Here is an 18,064-nt window from a genome sequence, read left to right on the forward strand (position 1 = left end):
CAACTATTTTCGAGTGGAAAACTTTTTCTATCCTAATTACCATGTAGCAATAGCACAAGCGGAAAACCTATGCAAAAGTGGGAAAAATCCGTTTCCCTTGCGATTCCACTTATCTAGGTTGAACAAGTAAAGAAATAGGTAATACTTTGGATGATATGAAATACGAGGCATATTGGTACCTACTTAATAGCACAGAAGGATTTTTTTTTAAACTTGAAAACTTGAACATTCATTTATGAAAATAAAAGAAAATGTTGGTAAATTAGAAACAATTTATTCTAGTAAAGAATTTCGAGATGGAAAGTACACAATCATCTACATTAATTAGACAGGTAAATAAAACTTATGATGTACGAGTAGGTATAATTCATTGTGGAGTATCAATCTCAGAAGGAATCAGAAATCCATCCTTATTGCGATCCAATTTGTTGAACTCCGCAATAAGAGCACCCTTTGGAACTGTCAATTTGGCGACATTGGTCAAGTAGTCTATCGATTCATCCAAGTGGAGTCTACCATCGCGATCTTTGTCTGCGTTCTTCATTATGTAATACATGGATATGTTTTCTTTTCTGAGCGTGATTTCTCTTTTTCTTCTTCCCCCTGCGGAACAATCGCTATCGCATCTTCCTGTTCGGCAGTTTGTGGGACAATTGCAGCCGAAAATATTACAAGAGCCAAATGCACAATGAGGAGTACCATCTGTGCAGTCACCACATAGTCCATAACCCAGAAGACTTTTAGGAAACCAACTTGAACATACGGTTCCACAACAGTGGCCATTGGTCCAATCGAAACATGAAAAAATTACAAAAATACAAACGAAAAAATGCTTATAAGAACACATTTTGACTCTTTGAAAATTCCAAATTGGTATGCACGATAGGTATGTACGTAACTTGAAATTGAAAAAGTGATTGAACAATTCCCATTATATACCTATAAGCACATGCCATTTAAATCATTATCTAATCAGCTTGTGTTCTATGTACTAATAGGTGGGTAATTCTCAAAAATTGGGCAAATTTCTGTCCCAAAACAATTCCTAGCAATTTCTTCAAAAGTATACAAGATTATGTGATTTTTTTTACAGAACTTGGTTCAGTACCACTCGGGCATCAAATTAACCATTTAAACATGCTTGGACCCCCTCCCCCTCCCCACCCCGAATCGGTTGAATGGCCAAAAGTTCCTAGTCGTGTCCTGTCCCAGCACAGGTTTTTTTTTTCAATCCCGTTTTTCTGATACAAATATGCATTTTATCAAAAAAATGATAGATACAAAATTGTTCTAGATGACATTTTCTACATTTTGATGCTATCAGTAGACCTCAACACTTTTATTAAATAACCTTACGGGGGGTTCAAAGTCTGTCCCCGACTAAAACGTCCATCGCCGTGTTCATTTTTCAGATTTTTTTTTTACCATTTTAAAAATATTTTTTTATGTGAATAAATGGTCACACTGATTCGAATGGTTGATAAGAGTACTATCCACATTTCAAAAGCCGAATGCCAATTAATTTAGCTCGTAAGAAATCAAAACACATGTGAAATGTTTACATGTCTGATATTCAAGTTCCATAGACGTGTCTGAATATTTTTATGCTAATGAACCGATTTTCATCTGAAAAAAAGTTTACAAATATTTAATGGGTAAGTACTGTTACATTGATACAAGAAATTTCATCAAATGGTATTTTCTAATGCCCTTTTTTTCGAGATTTTACAACATTTCCCCTACACAATTTTTTCCTCGTCGTGTCTTTAAGAACTGTTTAAACTAAATAAACATATTTAAACGCCAAAATTTCAGTTTTATGACAACTTATTGCATGTTTTACTGTTCAGTAGGATCATGGCACTTCCTAGGAGCGAAATATTACGTCGGAAGAAGCTACGAGAAAAAAATCGACGCCTTCGTATCAAAGCAGATCCACAAGCTGTAGCTAGAGAAAATGAAAAACGCCGAGAAAGGTACGCTAAAAAGAAAGAAGAAATCGCGAAGAAGAAAACGAAAGAGTCGAAACGTGTCATTGAAGCAAGACGAGAAAAGTGGAGAATAGCTAAAAGAAAATATTTGGCAAAAAAGAAGCAAAATGAAAACGTACCATCAACCAGCACCAGACAAGAAAAGGGTAAAAAAAGAGCCAGAGCTAACCGGAAAGCTAAGCAGAGAACCATTGCTGCTTTAACAAAGAGTAACTCACTCTTGTTAAAACAGGCCGCAAAATACAAAAAACAATATCAAAGGCTTAAAGAAGAAACTGCTCAAAAGTCACGATCTCCACGAACCGCTTTAAATCGCAAACTCCGAGGAAAATCTGTTTCGCCTGAAGTTAAAAGACAACTTTTATTCAGTGCTAGTGTGATGAACGATGTTGGAAACTCATTATCAACTTTAAAAGGCTACAAGAAACGAAGAATGGTGTCTAATTGTATAAATTTGAAATCTGTGAAAAAATATTGTTTCCTCGGCACCTGTAAACCATACTTTCCGTTCAAATCATTCCGGTGCGGATCTCAAGAGAAACGATGCGTTGGTGCAAAAAAAAAAACAGATGACGTTAGTTAAACAAGAGGTTTGTAGATTTTTCGAAGACGACGAAGTGTCTCTTATGAGCCCATCGAAAAGTGATCAAATTGTTTTTAAAAAGGTCAAAAAGCAAAAGCGTTTTTTGACCAATTCTCTGCAATATTTGTATACGAAGTTTTGCGAGAAAAGTTCATTCAATCTTGCATTCTCCACCTTCTGTAAGTTACGTCCGTTCTGGGTTGTGGAAAAAAAAGTCGGCGATCGAGACACTTGTCTGTGTGTCAAATGTGAGAACGCAAAACTGATGTGTAAACAACTTCGAAGACTGAACATCGTAAATGAAGAAAACATCGATAAATTGATCAAAAATGAGATGCTCTGCGATCCAGTGACTGAAGCATGTCGATTTCGAAAATGCGCTTCTTGCTGTGAAAAAGCTGTATCGATTTTACCATTTGATGGTTCTGAGGAGTGCTTTTACGATTCGTGGGAAAGTGCAGTTGAAATTGGCAGAGATCAGAAACAGCATCGCCGTACAGCAAAACAAAGGATATACTGTACAAAACGTGAATTAGTGGTACGATTTTCATCAAAGATCTTGCCTGCATACTTGGAACACGTCGCGACTGATTATCACCAGAAAGAAGCCATTCGAGAGTTGAAGAAAAACTTGACCACGGATGAACTATTAATACATGTAGATTTCGCCGAAAATTATAGCTGTAAATACGCAACCGAAATACAAAGTATTCATTTCGGTGGAAATCGATCACAGGTCACTATCCATACTGGTGTCGCCTATTCTTTAGCTTTTGAGAAAAAAAAAAAAGCGTTCTGTACTATATCCGATAATTTGACGCACAGCCCAGCTGAGATTTTTGGTCATTTGAAACCAATCCTTCAAGCGCACGTAAATGTAAAAAGACTACACGTTCTTTCCGACTCACCCGCTACTCAGTATAGGAATCGTTATATGTTCTACATCATGTTGAATCATATTATACCTATGTTTAATAATTTAGAACATTTTACTTGGAATTATTCGGAGGCAGGACACAGAAAGGGCGCTCCAGACGGTATTGGAGCCACCTTAAAGCGTACCTGCGATAAAATAGTCGCCCAGAATAATGATATTTCCAATTTTGCGCAATTTTCCACAACAGTCATTGATCAAATAAAAAACATTGATATTATTTCCGTGGACCCAACTGGTGATATCGGAAAGGAAGATCTGAAATTGTTTTCTCCGGCAATTAAAGGTGAACATTTTAAAATCATGCTTCTGGAATGATAGTTATTTCGTATTTCATTTCTTTTTTTTTTTTTTGTATGGATGATAGTAATTTTGTATTTTGTTTTTTTTTTTGTTCAGGTACAATGAAAGTGCACCAGGTACGTTGGTGGAAAGATGAAAAACGTACATTATATTTCAACACTATGTCTTGCTTCGAGTGCATCGGTCAATGTGTTCATTACCATAGAACCAAACAAATTTACTACGATCATGCCAATGATAATACTGAACCTTCTGAGGATAAAGAAGTGATTGCTAGTGATGATAAAGTCGCCGCTGGTAATGATGAAGCTTTGGCTGGTAATGATGAAGCCTCCGCGAGTAATGACGACGTTACTGCCAATGATAAAGATGAGCCATTGATGGAAGACGATTATGTTATTGTGGAATACAAACTGGAGGAAGAAAATGGAATACGAAAATGGATCGGGAAAATTATGCGAGTGAATGAGAACGACACGTACCATATAACTTTTTTGAGATCAAAGGCCACTAAATTTCACCCTGGCTTCATTTATACTTATCCGAACAAACCTGACGAAGATACAGTGTATAAAACTCAGATAATCTCACGAATTCCTCCTCCTATCAAATTTCAGCGTTGTTTAAAGTTTTCTGTGCATTGTGATGACTTGAAATAAGCAGTTAATGAATAAATAAGCATTTTGTTTGATCATTTCTTCGAACTTACTCAATATACTTAAGTTGATATGTCTTTAACGCATGTATTGTTATTGTTGCAAATAATTACTACAACGACTCGGAAAATTGCATGTGTGTTATTTTTTGTTTTTTTTTCTGTATTTAGGCGTTTCATATCGGATAACTGCTGAGTGAGAATTTTATGCTGATGGTAGTATAGCAAACAAACGAGCGTGAATAAACGAGCGTGATATATGAAAATAGACGTGAAATTCTTTTTTAAAAAATATTAAGTTATTAAAGACACGACGATGGAAATTCTTAAGGCATGTTCGACACGACGATGGAAATTCTTAAGGCATGTTCGACACGACGATGGAAATTCTTATGTCGTGTCTGAAAAATCTTTAAAGCCCCCCTCCCACTACCCCAGGGGGGATTGATCGTGACCAATACCAAAAATGAGATCCAGGGTATGCATATTTATGAATCCAATTTTGAAAATTTTGAAAAAGTGTTTTTTTTTTTTTTTTTTTTCAATATTGAAATTACCCCAATTTTTGAGAATTACCCAGGTAATCAATTTTATGGAACATAATAAAATTTTTAATCGCCTATACAGCAGTGATCAACAAAAGCAATTTGAATCATCCAATTATTCCGAAAAATAAACATTCTCAACCATTACAATTGTGTGAATGACGTCACTCGATGCTTAAATATTCTTCAATTCAGAGAAATAAAATTTTTAGACTCAAAGTCGATCGTTCACGTGTGCTCTTTTTTATTCTTTAGTGATTTTTTTGTGCAACTCTGAGAGTAATACGCCTAGTTCTTTGAACTAGTTTTCCCATAAAATAATATACCTACATTTGTTTTTGCAATTTTAAGTATAGAGTGCCAGAAAGAACTACTCTCTAAATTTGAAACAGTGAAATTTCACTGCTTAGCAGTCACGACATTTTGGCTTCTTAAAAGCAGTAGTTTTTTACTGCAAAACAGTGAAAAATCTACTGAATTGGTCAGTAAAAATCATTTTTACTGATCAATTCAGTAAATGTGTCATGTGGTATAGAAGAAGATTTCTGCCTATATAACGATCTATTTTGGCGGCAAATCTTCACTTGGTCTCAGTAATACGGGTTAGCTGGTTCCTTGTCGTGTTGATGTAATATCAGGCCCATGGGAATCTTAGTGATCTACCTGCCTAGTCTTGTAGCTACCCATCTCGCGTGTGGTTAAAGTAATTAGTTTTTAATATTTGATCGATCCGAAGATCAATTAAATAGGATCTTTTTGGTACTTCGCGATGTATCCGGACATCGGTGATTTACGCAAAGTGTTATGTATACTTCTTTTATAGTTAAGTCCTGTCGACGCCTTTAGTAGGGAGACCCTCAAAAGAGACAGGAATTTATTATGTAGGTATCTCGTAATTAAATGTGTATAGTGTGCAGTTGGGAAAAATCAACCCTTCTGAGCTAGCTAGGCATCGCATAATTATTATCTGAAATGGTTACGAAGTAATTCTCGTCTCTTTCCCCCTTTCATAGTTTTTCCTATCCCAACTATATCAAAATCTCAAATGAAAAATTTATTGTGTTTTAACACGCTAAAAACAAAAAAAATTGTTTTTTAAAAATATAATTACCTGTGTGTAATGGTTTTGAGTAGATTCTGTTTTTTTTTGGGGGGGGGGAGATTTATTTGGTAGGTAGGTAGGTAGGTAGGTAGGTAGGTACTTTGTAACTTTGATTGTGTTATTATTGTTCAATCAAAAAATGCAAATGAAATTGGAAAAATGTTGCCTTTAATGTTTTAAGTACAGTTTGGCAGATATCAAATAGGTACTTGAGTGATTAATCATTTTTATAAAAGTTCTTGGTACTTAATTCTATGGTTAATAAATGATGAAAAAAACAAACAAACAAAGAAAAACAAGGTCCGAAAAAAGCATATTATTTTAAACAAGTGCAGCTATTCCCGAAGCGATCGTTAGTGCAACCCCCATCCCCCAATAAAAAATGTGGAGAGGAATCACAATAAATTATTTACGAAATAGGTGTGAAAAAATGTTGAAAGCATTAAATTCCACATAAATAGTTCGATTCATTCCCTTCTCTCTCTCTCTTCTAATTCTCAACAAATCAATTTACATATCAGTTACCTACATTACGTACATGAAATATTGACTTTTCAAAAAATTTCTTACTTAATTGATCAATAAAATCTCAAGTCCTTAATTTAAAAGGACGACCGAAGATTACAAGTACCTAGGTAGGTAACTTGTAAATAGCCAATCAACTTTTTTATTCTTGGGCTGCGTTATTCATCTACGAGGGGCGTTCAAAAAGTAAGTTAACGAGTGATTTTTAATTTATTCTTTTATCTAATTTGTCAACATAATTACCTACCGGGCACTTATCTCATCTTTTAATCAACTTCAAAATTCTTTTACTGTGTTCCCTGCAGTGTAGGAGATATGGCAATTATGGCATGTAACCGGGGAAAAACTTGTTACACAAGGTTTTTCTGGCTCATTGTATCGCAGAAGGTATTCATAAAAACACATCCAAAATCCGCAGAAATCTCCTCATGCTCTCACCTCTATTTCGAAGTTTTTTGGGACGTTGCACCCTCTTAAAAATGAGTTGGAATTTCAACTTTGCGTCCAAATTTCCAAAGTATGCATGCATTTATCAGAACTACGGATTCGCTTAATTGCAAACATATGGCGCAATTTGAACATGAAAACGTTTTCATTTTACAACTCAGCACATTTTGAAAGCAACGATCATTATCATTAGGCATATGAAAAGTTGAAAAATTCAGAACAGTTCCAGAGTCCTCCTTCAAAATAGTAAGTAGGCAACTCATCATGAGCACAAGTATGCATGTTTGCCCAACCAAAAATTTGAAGGGTGAATGAACCAAGGTATGCTTCACGAATTATTCTAAAATACAAGTCGACCAGTTGCGGAGAATTCCGCAACAAATGCTACATAAAATGTAAGTACATGACGTCATTGTAAAAATAATGAATTTCGTATCAATTTCAATAATTTAAACAAAATACTCTTGCACATGGCTGTACGCAGGAGAATCGAAAAAAATTCCGAGTAGGAGATTTTCAAAATTAGTCGAGGCCGTCGAGGGCATTCGCACAGCGACGGAGGTGTCAAAATGTCAAAATTAATTCGCAAAAACCACAAACGGCCGTACAATTGGCGCAAAAGGGAGCAGATGGTTCCAATTTTAAGTATTAATTGTTACGTAGATTCAACCGTAAAAATGACATAATTTTTCAAGAATACAATACAAACATATATTTCGTTGATGAATACAAATAAATGACTTGCCATTACAATTGTAAATTCTATCGTGGCGAATTAAACGTGTTTCAGTAATTTTTGAATGAAAAAAAATTCCAAAACTAAGTTCTAATTTTACTAACTCGAAAAAAATGTAAGCTCTTTATACATTACGTAGTAATATAAAATTGTAATACAATAAATAATGCTTTTAAAAAAGGATAAAATTTAATAATGAAATTACACGTATAAAATAAAGTGAAAATATTTAAAATAAAATAATTCCTAACGAAAATTTACGGTGACAAATATCAAGCCAAATGAAGCTAGAAAATTATGGAAACGCGAAACTACAAAAAGTCGACTTCCATCAGTCACATCAGCAGGCTATTTTGTTTTTCTTAATACAAAGTCAATAAAAAGAAACGAACTGAAAGTAATTAGGAATTATTGTACAATAGTAACAAACAACATGGATGTAAACCAGACATGTGCCAATGTAATAATAATAAAAAATATTTCAACTAAAAAGAAAGAACAAACAAGTAACAGAACAACTTGAAAAAGCGACTTAATAAAGCTAAAAATTTGGTATACTTTATTGCACTTGGTATACAACATTTTAGCCATTCATTGTACAGCTGGAGTGCTTTCTTCGTTGTCACTTTTAACAGCGAGGGTGGGTGTAGGAGGTGCTTGAACGCTGGATTGAGACGATGATTTGGATACTTTCGAAGCACCTTGCATATGGTAACGATAAATATTTTCTGTAGATTCGATGACACCGGCGGTTAAATCTAAACTGCGACCTTTGACGCCGCCTACTCCATCTTTATTTATTGGAGACCACCAGTTCATTATGTTCCCGAATACGGGAACGTGTCTTAGGATACCTTCTTGCCATAATTTCTCTTCGTTTTCTTTTTGTAAATCCAGAGTGGCTGTTTCTATACCTGTTCAAAAGCAATAAAAATATTTTCCGGTTTATTTCAATTTTAATTACTTATCCACAAGTAGGTAAATTATTCCTGAAGAAAAAATTGGAGATGCTCAAATCACCTTTTTTAACGACTTCGGCCATTGTGTCGATGAAATTCCACGAATCTTCTTCTTGTTTTCCTACCGTTTCGACCAAACTAATCAAATCGGTCACGTCTGAATCCCAGCCAACCATTCCAAAACGAATACAAGCAAATCCGTCCCTAGATTCGCCTAAACAATACAAAGAAGGGTTAGTTAACTCTTTGCTGAATAAGAAATTCATCAGAATAATATTCTATTTACCAATTGAAAAAGCCGAATCTGTATTCCGCAGTTGTTGAACAATTTGTAAATTTAAACGATTCAGTTCGTCTTTATTAGCCTCTTCCGACGAATCTGCAACCCATGCTTCGGGAATATAACGCACACCACCTAAACCAGCCCAATCTGGCAACTCGACCAATTTCAAACAAGCCGAATTCTGAATAACTTTATACAATGCTTCTTTTTGAGCTACTGTCGATTTCAAAATTTCCTGCAACAAAAATTGATCGTCAAGAATTTGTCACAATTTGTCTAGATAATTTTAGACGTTACCAATTGCTGGTCCAAACACGCATAAAACGATTGCCAATCGGCGCTTGAAATCAATGGAGTGTTTGCAAAAGGGGCGTAACGTAGGACAGTTCCGTTATCTTTCGATTCCATCGCACTGATAGGAACCACCGGAAGTTCTCTGTGCAGCACTTGACTCAACTGAAAAAAAAAAATTAATAAAAATAGAATAGAAAAAAGACAGATCATTTTTGTTCAAGATTGATGGGCATCAATAAAGTTATTCGAAAATGTCTTAAATCAAGTACATATTCGTTAAGGTCCTTTTTACAAATATTACCCTAGCTTGTCAATCCAAAGTAGTTTCACAGAGATTATACATTATAAGATTATTTTAATTTAGTAATCATTTTCGAATGTTTGAAGGTAATTGAATTATTTGTTTCAAATTTTTCGGCAGTATCAATCAGCGAACCCATTTTGGAAACAAGGAGCTTGAGGTACACTCACTTTCATATTTTCAAAAGTCTCACAAAAAGAAAGCACATTCCAAATTGAAATTTACCCGATTTTAATTTTAAAAAGTTGAACTATTTTGCAACTTTTCGAAAATTTTTGGTTACCAAAATAATGTTTACAATATCTATAAAAGTCGAGACTATTTTTTTATAAAAAGAAAAAATTGCTCTAAATTTGTGAAAAACGAGAATTTTTGACATTTTTTTGGCAAAAACCAAGACTGAAAGTTTCAGCAAAAAACAGAATTTTTAGAAAGTTAATGACATATATGTATTTTGACAATTTCTAACAAAGTAACCAAAAAACGAAACTTTCACGTAATTTTTAGGAACAAAGTAAAAATTTTCCAAAATTTTGCGGAAAAGCGAAAATGTTTTATCAAAAGACACACATTTTACAATTTTAGCAAAAAATAGCAACCATGGGAATTATTGACATAGGCCTATTTTAAATTTTTGCAATTTTTGTCAAATTTTTATTTTAAATTTCTGCTAAAAAAGCAAAATTTTGCAATTTTGTGAACAAAACGAGATTTTTGTCAACTTTTGGCGAAAAAATTACGTACTTTGTTTTAAAAATTTTGGACAAAAAGCCAGACTTTAACTTTATTTAAAATTTTTAAATGAAAAAGACAGACTTTAAGGAATTTTTTTGGGAAAAAATCGAGACTTGGGCAATTTTTGATAAAAAAGTACGACTTTTTGCAATTTTTTTTCAATTTCTAGCAAGAAGCGAGATTTTTTGAGAAATTAGGTGTACGCAAAAGAATATACTTTTTGGAAAAAATTTTCTTGGTAAAAAGGGAGACTTTTGTGCAGTTTTTGTGAAGAAAGTGAGACTTTGAATATTTTCTCGTTTTGATAAATGAGCGAAACTTTTTAGTAATTGTTGAGAATGTTTGGTAAAAAAAAGTATGACTTTTTGGGATTTTTTGCAAAAAAAAACAATTTTTTTCAACTTTTTGCAAAAAAGGGAAATATTTTTAGTAAAAAACAAAATATTTAAATACCCTCAATAGTCTAGTCGAATTACCTCATCCGTTCGCTCAGAATGTAAAAAGCGATCTGATGACTGATTCTGAATCTAGACGTCATTTGGAAAAAAATAAGCTTGGGTGCCATTTTTTTAGACCCCTCCCCTTCCGAGGGTCCACCCCCCTTTCTTGAAAATGCACGTATCTCCCCTTCTATTGGTCATATAGAAAAATGTTTCAAATGAAAGTTATTTCTTGAAGGCTTCTCTACATTTTTGGTTATTACAAAAATTTCATTTGGAGCAACCCTTGCCCCACAAATTTGAAAAGTCCACTTTGAAAAATACTCAAAATCACAATATTTGCATTTAACGGAGAAAATATTGAAGATAGTGCAAAAGTGATGATCACATGAGTTAATCAGAAAAAAATTTCCTATCCAGAAAGATTTTGATAAATTTCCCCAACCCCTCCCCCTCTGAGGACCCCCTGCCCCCTTGCACATATCTCCCTTCCTAATAGCCCCACAAAAAAAATTTCAAGTAAAAATTATTCCTCGAAGGCTAAAATTCATTTCTTGAGAAAAAATTTCATTTGAGAGCAGCCCCTATCGGCCGCCCCCTCCAAATTTGGAAAATCAATATTTTTGATAAAGATCACATTATTTGCATTAATTGCGAAAATTATTGAAAATAGCGCAAAGGTGATGATTACTTCAAGTAAGTATTCAGAGTGAAATTTCCTATCCAGAGATATCTTCATCACACCTTCTCTCCCCCGCCCTCGTCGTCACTTCTCCCCTCCCCCACCCACAGGTGCTACCCTTTTCAAAAAATTTAATCATTTCATTAAAAATCGAAACATCACTTCAAAATTTTGGATTTTGGATTTTCATAGTTATAATTAGCAGGGCTCGGATATTCTTTTCGTAAACAATCCTTAATATGCGCTTAAATATTCTCTCAAAAATACCAAAATATGCTCTAAAACGTAAAATATTCCCTAACAAATGGGTGTTATTTTACTGGAAAATTTAATTCCAGGACGATTTTACTAATATTGTTGAGTAATAATTAAGGTTTCCTTATAGTGGCAATAGCAAATTTCTACAGAAAAATCGAGGAATTTTTCAAACCCAGTTTTAAAGACTTTTGAACCTATATAAACTTGTAAAATAATAACATTTCTTATAAATTATGATAACTAATCATTTACTTCGATAAAAAGTTCTTAATTTTATATTTTGTTCCCCATCCCCAGTCCAGGTAAAATTTGAAATGTTGCAACTTTTACTTGGAAAATGACATGAAAAGTAAAAATACCTCCATTTAAATCTACACATTTACCTTGTCTGTGGAACTTTTCTATTGCCACAATGCCACTTATAAAAATGAACCTTCAAGAAATCATGACCAAAAATGCAAAATAGAGCGTTTTATTTCATCATAAAATTGAAGAAAGAAAAAGAAATGATAACTTCTTCATTATTAAATGTGAGGTAGACATTGATTTTTAAGGATTGTGAAAAGGTCATTTTAATTTCTATTCCTCAAAATTAAAATCACAAGTAAGTAAAGAAAACTATAATTATTTAGACATTTAAGTAGAAATTAATTTTTCGTGTTTTTAGAGAATACCAATTTGACGTACCTAAGTATTTATGGAATATTTTGCTCAATTTCAAATTTTTGTATCATTTATGTATTTGGATATTTCTTCATTTTTTTCGCAAAATTTCGCCGCGTGATCTGCAACACTTACCTCACTTTTTATTGTTTTCACTTTTTAAGAATCTCGACTCACTCGTACCTACTTCTCTTTTTGTTTAAGAATATCTGAGCTCTGCAAATAACTATGAAAATCTAAATCCAAAACTTCAAAGTGATTTTCAAATGTACTCATAGGTACATACCAAAAAGGATTAAATTTTATAGAAAGGGTGGAACCTACGGGCGGGGGAAGAGAGGAGTGATAACGATGTCTTTGGATAGGAAATTTCACTCTGAATACTTGAAGTAATCATCACCTTTGCGCTATTTTCAATAATTTTCGCAATTAATGCAAATAATGTGATCTTTATCAAAAATATTGATTTTCCAAATTTGGAGGGGGCGGCCGATAGGGGCTGCTCTCAAATGAAATTTTTTCTCAAGAAATGAATTTTAGCCTTCAAGGAATAATTTTTACTTGAAATTTTTTTTGTGGGGCTATTAGGAAGGGAGATATGTGCAAGGGGGCAGGGGGTCCTCAGAGGGGGAGGGGTTGGGGAAATTTATCAAAATCTTTCTGGATAGGAAATTTTTTTCTGATTAACTCATGTGATCATCACTTTTGCACTATCTTCAATATTTTCTCCGTTAAATGCAAATATTGTGATTTTGAGTATTTTTCAAAGTGGACTTTTCAAATTTGTGGGGCAAGGGTTGCTCCAAATGAAATTTTTGTAATAACCAAAAATGTAGAGAAGCCTTCAAGAAATAACTTTCATTTGGAACATTTTTCTATATGACCAATAGAAGGGGAGATACGTGCATTTTCAAGAAAGGGGGGTGGACCCTCGGAAGGGGAGGGGTCTAAAAAAATGGCACCCAAGCTTATTTTTTTCCAAATGACGTCTAGATTCAGAATCAGTCATCAGATCGCTTTTTACATTCAGTGCGAGCGGAGGCATTTTTTGGAGCTAATTCGACTAGACTACAATGCTCGGCTCGCAAAAAAAAATTATAACTTTATAAGGACCTCCGGTTTGCGCTATTTTTTATCATTTGATGACCCCTGCCGTCTTGTAAAATACGAAAAAAATCGACGGACCAAGCAAATTTAGGATGATTTGACATGGAATGACCCACAATTATTAAAAAAAAAATACTCACAAACTAACGATTAGGTTATCAATGTTCATACACTTACCCAAGAATTCAATTTATCACAGTAAGACGAAGACCACATATCATTGTTTTCAGGAAGAAACTTGAACACCACAGAACTGCACACCAATTCAAATACATCCTGCAAAAAAAATACAAAATGTTTCCCATTAACAAAATTTTTAATAAACTCATCCGAGTGCAGAAATATAGTGTACTCACACTTTGCACCGATGGTTTTGAGATGAGATCAGTAACTGATATATTTGTATTACCTTCGCCAGGAGGTTGACTCTGAAATTGATAATAGTCATTTTACAATTCTCACCGCCAACTAGTATCGTCACTATGAAAAAAAAATCGTACGTGCTGTTTAGTACTTACAATCAATTTTAGGCTACCAATTTTTTCTAGTCTGTTGTATAGTCTCTGACAAGATTCGAACTTTTCGATAAAATCACTGATGATTTTATCGTAACCCAAACTCTGAAAAAAAAATAGGTATCTATATAAATTGATTATCTACTTAATATGTGAATATGTAGTTCAATTCTTATACCGAAATTTACCTTTAATGTGGTCCATAAAGGAAGTGCGATGGAATTTTTGATAATATCGTTCTCTACAACATTAGGAAAGGTTTCGTCATCCTTATTACGATTGTATAACGTCTGATTTTTGAAATTATTAAGGAAATATTCTCGTAATACAAAATTCAGTTTTAATTTATAACTATACAGAATTCGGATTGGTTATTAAAGGATACAACAGACGGAAGAGCAGGTATTTTCAACCAAGATCCCAAAGAGACGGTGATACTATCGGCTGATTGTACAGATTGTTCATCCTGTAAAATAAAAAAATAAATTAAAAAAAAAACAAATAATGAAATTATCGGATGAACAAATATAAGCCTCTATTTTATGGTAAAATCGAAATAAAAAATAACGCAATGATTAAATGGATATCAGCACTTAATACTTAATAAATTAGACTCGATCAAAAACTGTTTTTTCAATTGGCACGTTACTCTGCCAAAACACGAAGATTTTACATCAAACTGAGTTAAACTTTCGCTCAAGGCGGACTTTAACTTGAAAACGAAATCGTTACGAGTCAGCACTTCGAATTCAATGAGCTTCAGATGAGTTAACTTGTTGGCCAACAAAATGACAATATCGATAATGCTTTCATCGACGTACGACAATATCAAGCTGTGCAACTGGGTAAAACTACGTGCCAGTTCTTCGAGAAGGTCGCGTTTCAGCAGAGCTTCTCTGGCGCCGGTTAACTGATACAAAGCCAAGCTCTCCAAGTTCGGACATCCGTGACCTATACGTTTCAGAGTAGCTGTCGTCATCGGTCCTATATCGAATAATTCAAGCTGCCTGATCCTACCAGTACGATCAGGATGGAAAAAGTTTTCCAAAACTTCGCACGATACTCGTCTTATACTTTTTAAGCTCAAAGAAACTAGGCAATTCAGATTGAAAAGCTGAATAAAATTATCGTCGGTGATGGGTAAATAGCAAACGTGATAACTCAACTCTTTCAGCTTACGACAATTACCGATCAGATGAAACAGAGTTGTAAAATCTGTCGTGACAAAGTTGATGTTCGCGTCCACTATGCTGAGATAGGTCAAAGAATCGGCACTCGTTTCCAGCATCGAGAAAAAATGAGGCCCTAAAAAGTGTAAATTTTGGGTTGCGCTGTTTGTGCCATCCGACGAAAATCCGATCATTTTACGAGAATGAGGCTCGGGCGGTAAAATTGATAGCACGTGAACGAAACACGTGCATTGCTTGATGGAGAACTGCGATAAGTTGGTTTTACGGAACACGTTTATAAGATACGATGTGGAAACACAGTCGGTGCTCGTACCGCTGCAGTTTTGCATATTCAGGCAGCGCAGCTTCGGACATTTAGTTAACGCTTTTAATATGATGTTCGCATCGTTTCGATTAGACAGCGTGACTATTTCAACGTTCTTCGCGTACGTAGAGAGTATTTTCAGCAATTCTTCAAGCCGTACGTCCGAAGTAACTGTGACCTCCCGGTACAGACATTTGTACGCAGCTAATCGAGCCCAGTCATCGCAGACGTTTCCGCAACTTAATACATCGTTCAGCGGCAAGTATTCGAATATTTGTAATAATAACTCGGGTGGCAAATTCGCTAATGACAATGCCATACTACCATCCTTACCAGTGCACGCCTTCAGCGAGCGGCTTATAGGAAAAATTTTAAACCAAATAGTTTTTCTGGCTGCCGAAACCACAGACGTAATATAAATTATTACCATGGAATTATCAAATTATTCCACCAATCGCTTTTTCTCTTTTTGTATCTTAAAATTCGATTTCACCATTTCAGTTCGAATCGTGTATCTCCAACTTCGAACATTTTAAATTGATCATTATCGAAACCAATAAAATCGAAAAACAACGACAGAAAATTCGCTAACCAACTAACTACGTAATGATAAAAATAACGTTTTTTCGAGCCCAGACAACAACAAGGTGGGAAGTTCATTCCCCTTCACCCAAAGACACATTCAGGCACACCCATAATCAAACATCTGTATCTTATCTTTACAACTTCAAAAGATAATCGCAGTATCCATACCCCTTGCTTGAAAACATACACATCCGAGGCAGTGAAATAAGGCCAATAAACTCAACGTCCTATGAATGAATCAATTTCTTTGCAATGGTTGCATTAAATAGCTAAAATTTACGACTCCCCATTCAAGGATTTAATCACTCATTACATTTTCAATTGTTGACTAGAAAATAAGCACCTTAATACTTATTATACAATACTTACTAATTGTTTGCTAAGTAGTATTGGTAAAATTGCAATCGAGCTACCAACAAGGTGCAACCATATACTATATTCTTTGCATACACTTCGAATACCGGAAACATTACAAATATACGGAACAATTTGACTTTCTAAATAAATCAAAATTGAAAATTTTCATCACCCAAATTATATCATCTACCTCTATTAATTAAACTTGATGCAATACGAACCAGCTCCAGATAAAAATAACAGAGGAACTTTGTGATTATTTTTATCTTCCTCGACGATTCTTTTGAATACTTCCATTTCTTCAGTTTTCTTAGATGATGTGAACAAAGGAACTTCACGAATAAACTTTGAAGGCAGGCCGGTCTAAAAAATCGAAATTATTTCAATACACTAACGTAAGGTATAAAGAAATAATTTTCATATATCGCATCGAATTACTTACGCAGCTACAAAGATATTGGGCCACAACAAACATCGACGGTGTATTATAATATATCACAGGTTCGTTTTGCGCAAAAGCTTCGAAGCCATCGTGGTTATATGTACGATATTTTCTCAAAAGTAGCAAACGAAATAAGTTTAAGATACCCTCGAGGTGATTATTGTCGAAAGAAATACCACAATCCGTGAATCTGCGCAAATTAAAAAATATAATGCTAATAAGAATAGCAAATTCATTAATATGTATCGTTTGCTCGATTCCGGCGTAGGTACCCGAATAACTGTTTGATGCAATTTGTAGTTTCGTTGTGAATCCAGTTGGTGAGATACTCGGAATGAGCTAAATCCAAGCAAAGAATATACTGTTTTAAACTATGAGATAAAAGCGACAATCTATCCACATCCCTTAACGCAGGTAAAATAGCCAAGTTCGGTTCTTCTTCATCTTTCGACAAGTTTAAATTCACAATCGCGTCCTAAACAAAACATAACAATTATGATTGTGTATTAGCAACTCATGCCAGCGAGTTAGATGAGCTGTGTTTTTACTCACTTGAATGATATTTATGATTTCATGAGGAGGTTTAGCTGACGAATTCAACGTTTGATTTACTTTCAGAGACGTAATAGTGCCTTTACCGTCAAACCTTTCCACTGCTTCTTCCAATCGATTCAAAACAGTGGATACTTGGAATTCTAATTCTGGAACGTGACCGTTCAATGGAACGTTCTGTGGAAAAAAACAGGTATAGCTCGAAATGAGTTTATGGTACACTTAACACATTGCAAATACACCGGAATTTTTAATAAAGTAGCGGATATCGAACGAAGTATCGGTTTAGAATCTTGCATTTTGCGATCATCGTTTTCATCCACCGATACTACATCCGTACACATACCGGTTTAAGGGAGTCGTCCAGCGTTTTTTCTTCCATGATGAGATGAGGAAATTCCTTCAAAAAGCTACACAGTTGATCATAACCGTGGCAAAATTATATTAAAATATTTAAATACTCCAACATTGCAATAACTTAGCAGTAGTTGAAGTTGATAAAACAAATTAGTTTTTTCACGTCATTATCAATGCAAATGTTGCCACCAAAAAAACATTTGCATTTCTCGCAGACTA

The 18,064-nt window shown here is 34.4% G+C and overlaps 2 protein-coding genes across 2 annotated transcripts; one reads left to right on the plus strand and one right to left on the minus strand.

Moving 5' to 3' along the window:
- The first annotated feature begins 1,573 nt into the window (after positions 1-1,573).
- On the plus strand, positions 1,574-4,635 carry LOC135844432 (uncharacterized). The gene is made up of 3 exons (XM_065362638.1): positions 1,574-1,655; positions 1,851-3,794; positions 3,908-4,635. The coding sequence occupies exons 2-3, from the start codon at positions 2,561-2,563 to the stop codon at positions 4,468-4,470; spliced, it is 1,797 nt and encodes a 598-aa protein (XP_065218710.1). The 5' UTR covers positions 1,574-1,655; positions 1,851-2,560; the 3' UTR covers positions 4,471-4,635.
- A 3,356-nt stretch (positions 4,636-7,991) lies between these two features.
- Positions 7,992-18,003, minus strand: LOC135844450 (pyridoxal-dependent decarboxylase domain-containing protein 1). Its single transcript, XM_065362673.1, has 15 exons — positions 17,835-18,003; positions 17,489-17,665; positions 17,209-17,411; positions 16,937-17,126; positions 16,716-16,857; positions 16,507-16,634; positions 14,444-14,524; positions 14,247-14,348; positions 14,062-14,163; positions 13,900-13,971; positions 13,721-13,819; positions 9,361-9,519; positions 9,067-9,298; positions 8,842-8,994; positions 7,992-8,735 (listed from the first exon to the last, which is right to left on the minus strand). The coding sequence occupies exons 1-15, from the start codon at positions 17,868-17,870 to the stop codon at positions 8,413-8,415; spliced, it is 2,199 nt and encodes a 732-aa protein (XP_065218745.1). The 5' UTR covers positions 17,871-18,003; the 3' UTR covers positions 7,992-8,412.
- Between the last annotated feature and the right edge of the window lie 61 nt (positions 18,004-18,064).

This window comes from Planococcus citri, chromosome 1, assembly GCF_950023065.1.
Source record: "Planococcus citri chromosome 1, ihPlaCitr1.1, whole genome shotgun sequence".
Lineage (NCBI taxonomy): Eukaryota > Metazoa > Arthropoda > Insecta > Hemiptera > Pseudococcidae > Planococcus > Planococcus citri.

Excerpts from the sequence above, each read along its gene's own strand:
- LOC135844450 (XM_065362673.1), bottom strand. The coding sequence starts at position 17,870 with ATGGAAGAAAAAACGCTGGACGACTCCCTTAAACCG. Across the intron at positions 16,635-16,715 it reads GTTATTTTTATCTGGAGCTG|AAAGTCAAATTGTTCCGTAT; the intron begins GTTCGTATTGCA and ends TGATTTATTTAG. Across the intron at positions 9,520-13,720 it reads GTGATAAATTGAATTCTTGG|TTGAGTCAAGTGCTGCACAG; the intron begins GTAAGTGTATGA and ends TTTTTTTTTCAG.
- LOC135844432 (XM_065362638.1), top strand. The coding sequence starts at position 2,561 with ATGACGTTAGTTAAACAAGAGGTTTGTAGATTTTTCGAAGACGACGAA. Across the intron at positions 3,795-3,907 it reads GTTTTCTCCGGCAATTAAAG|GTACAATGAAAGTGCACCAG; the intron begins GTGAACATTTTA and ends TTTTTTGTTCAG.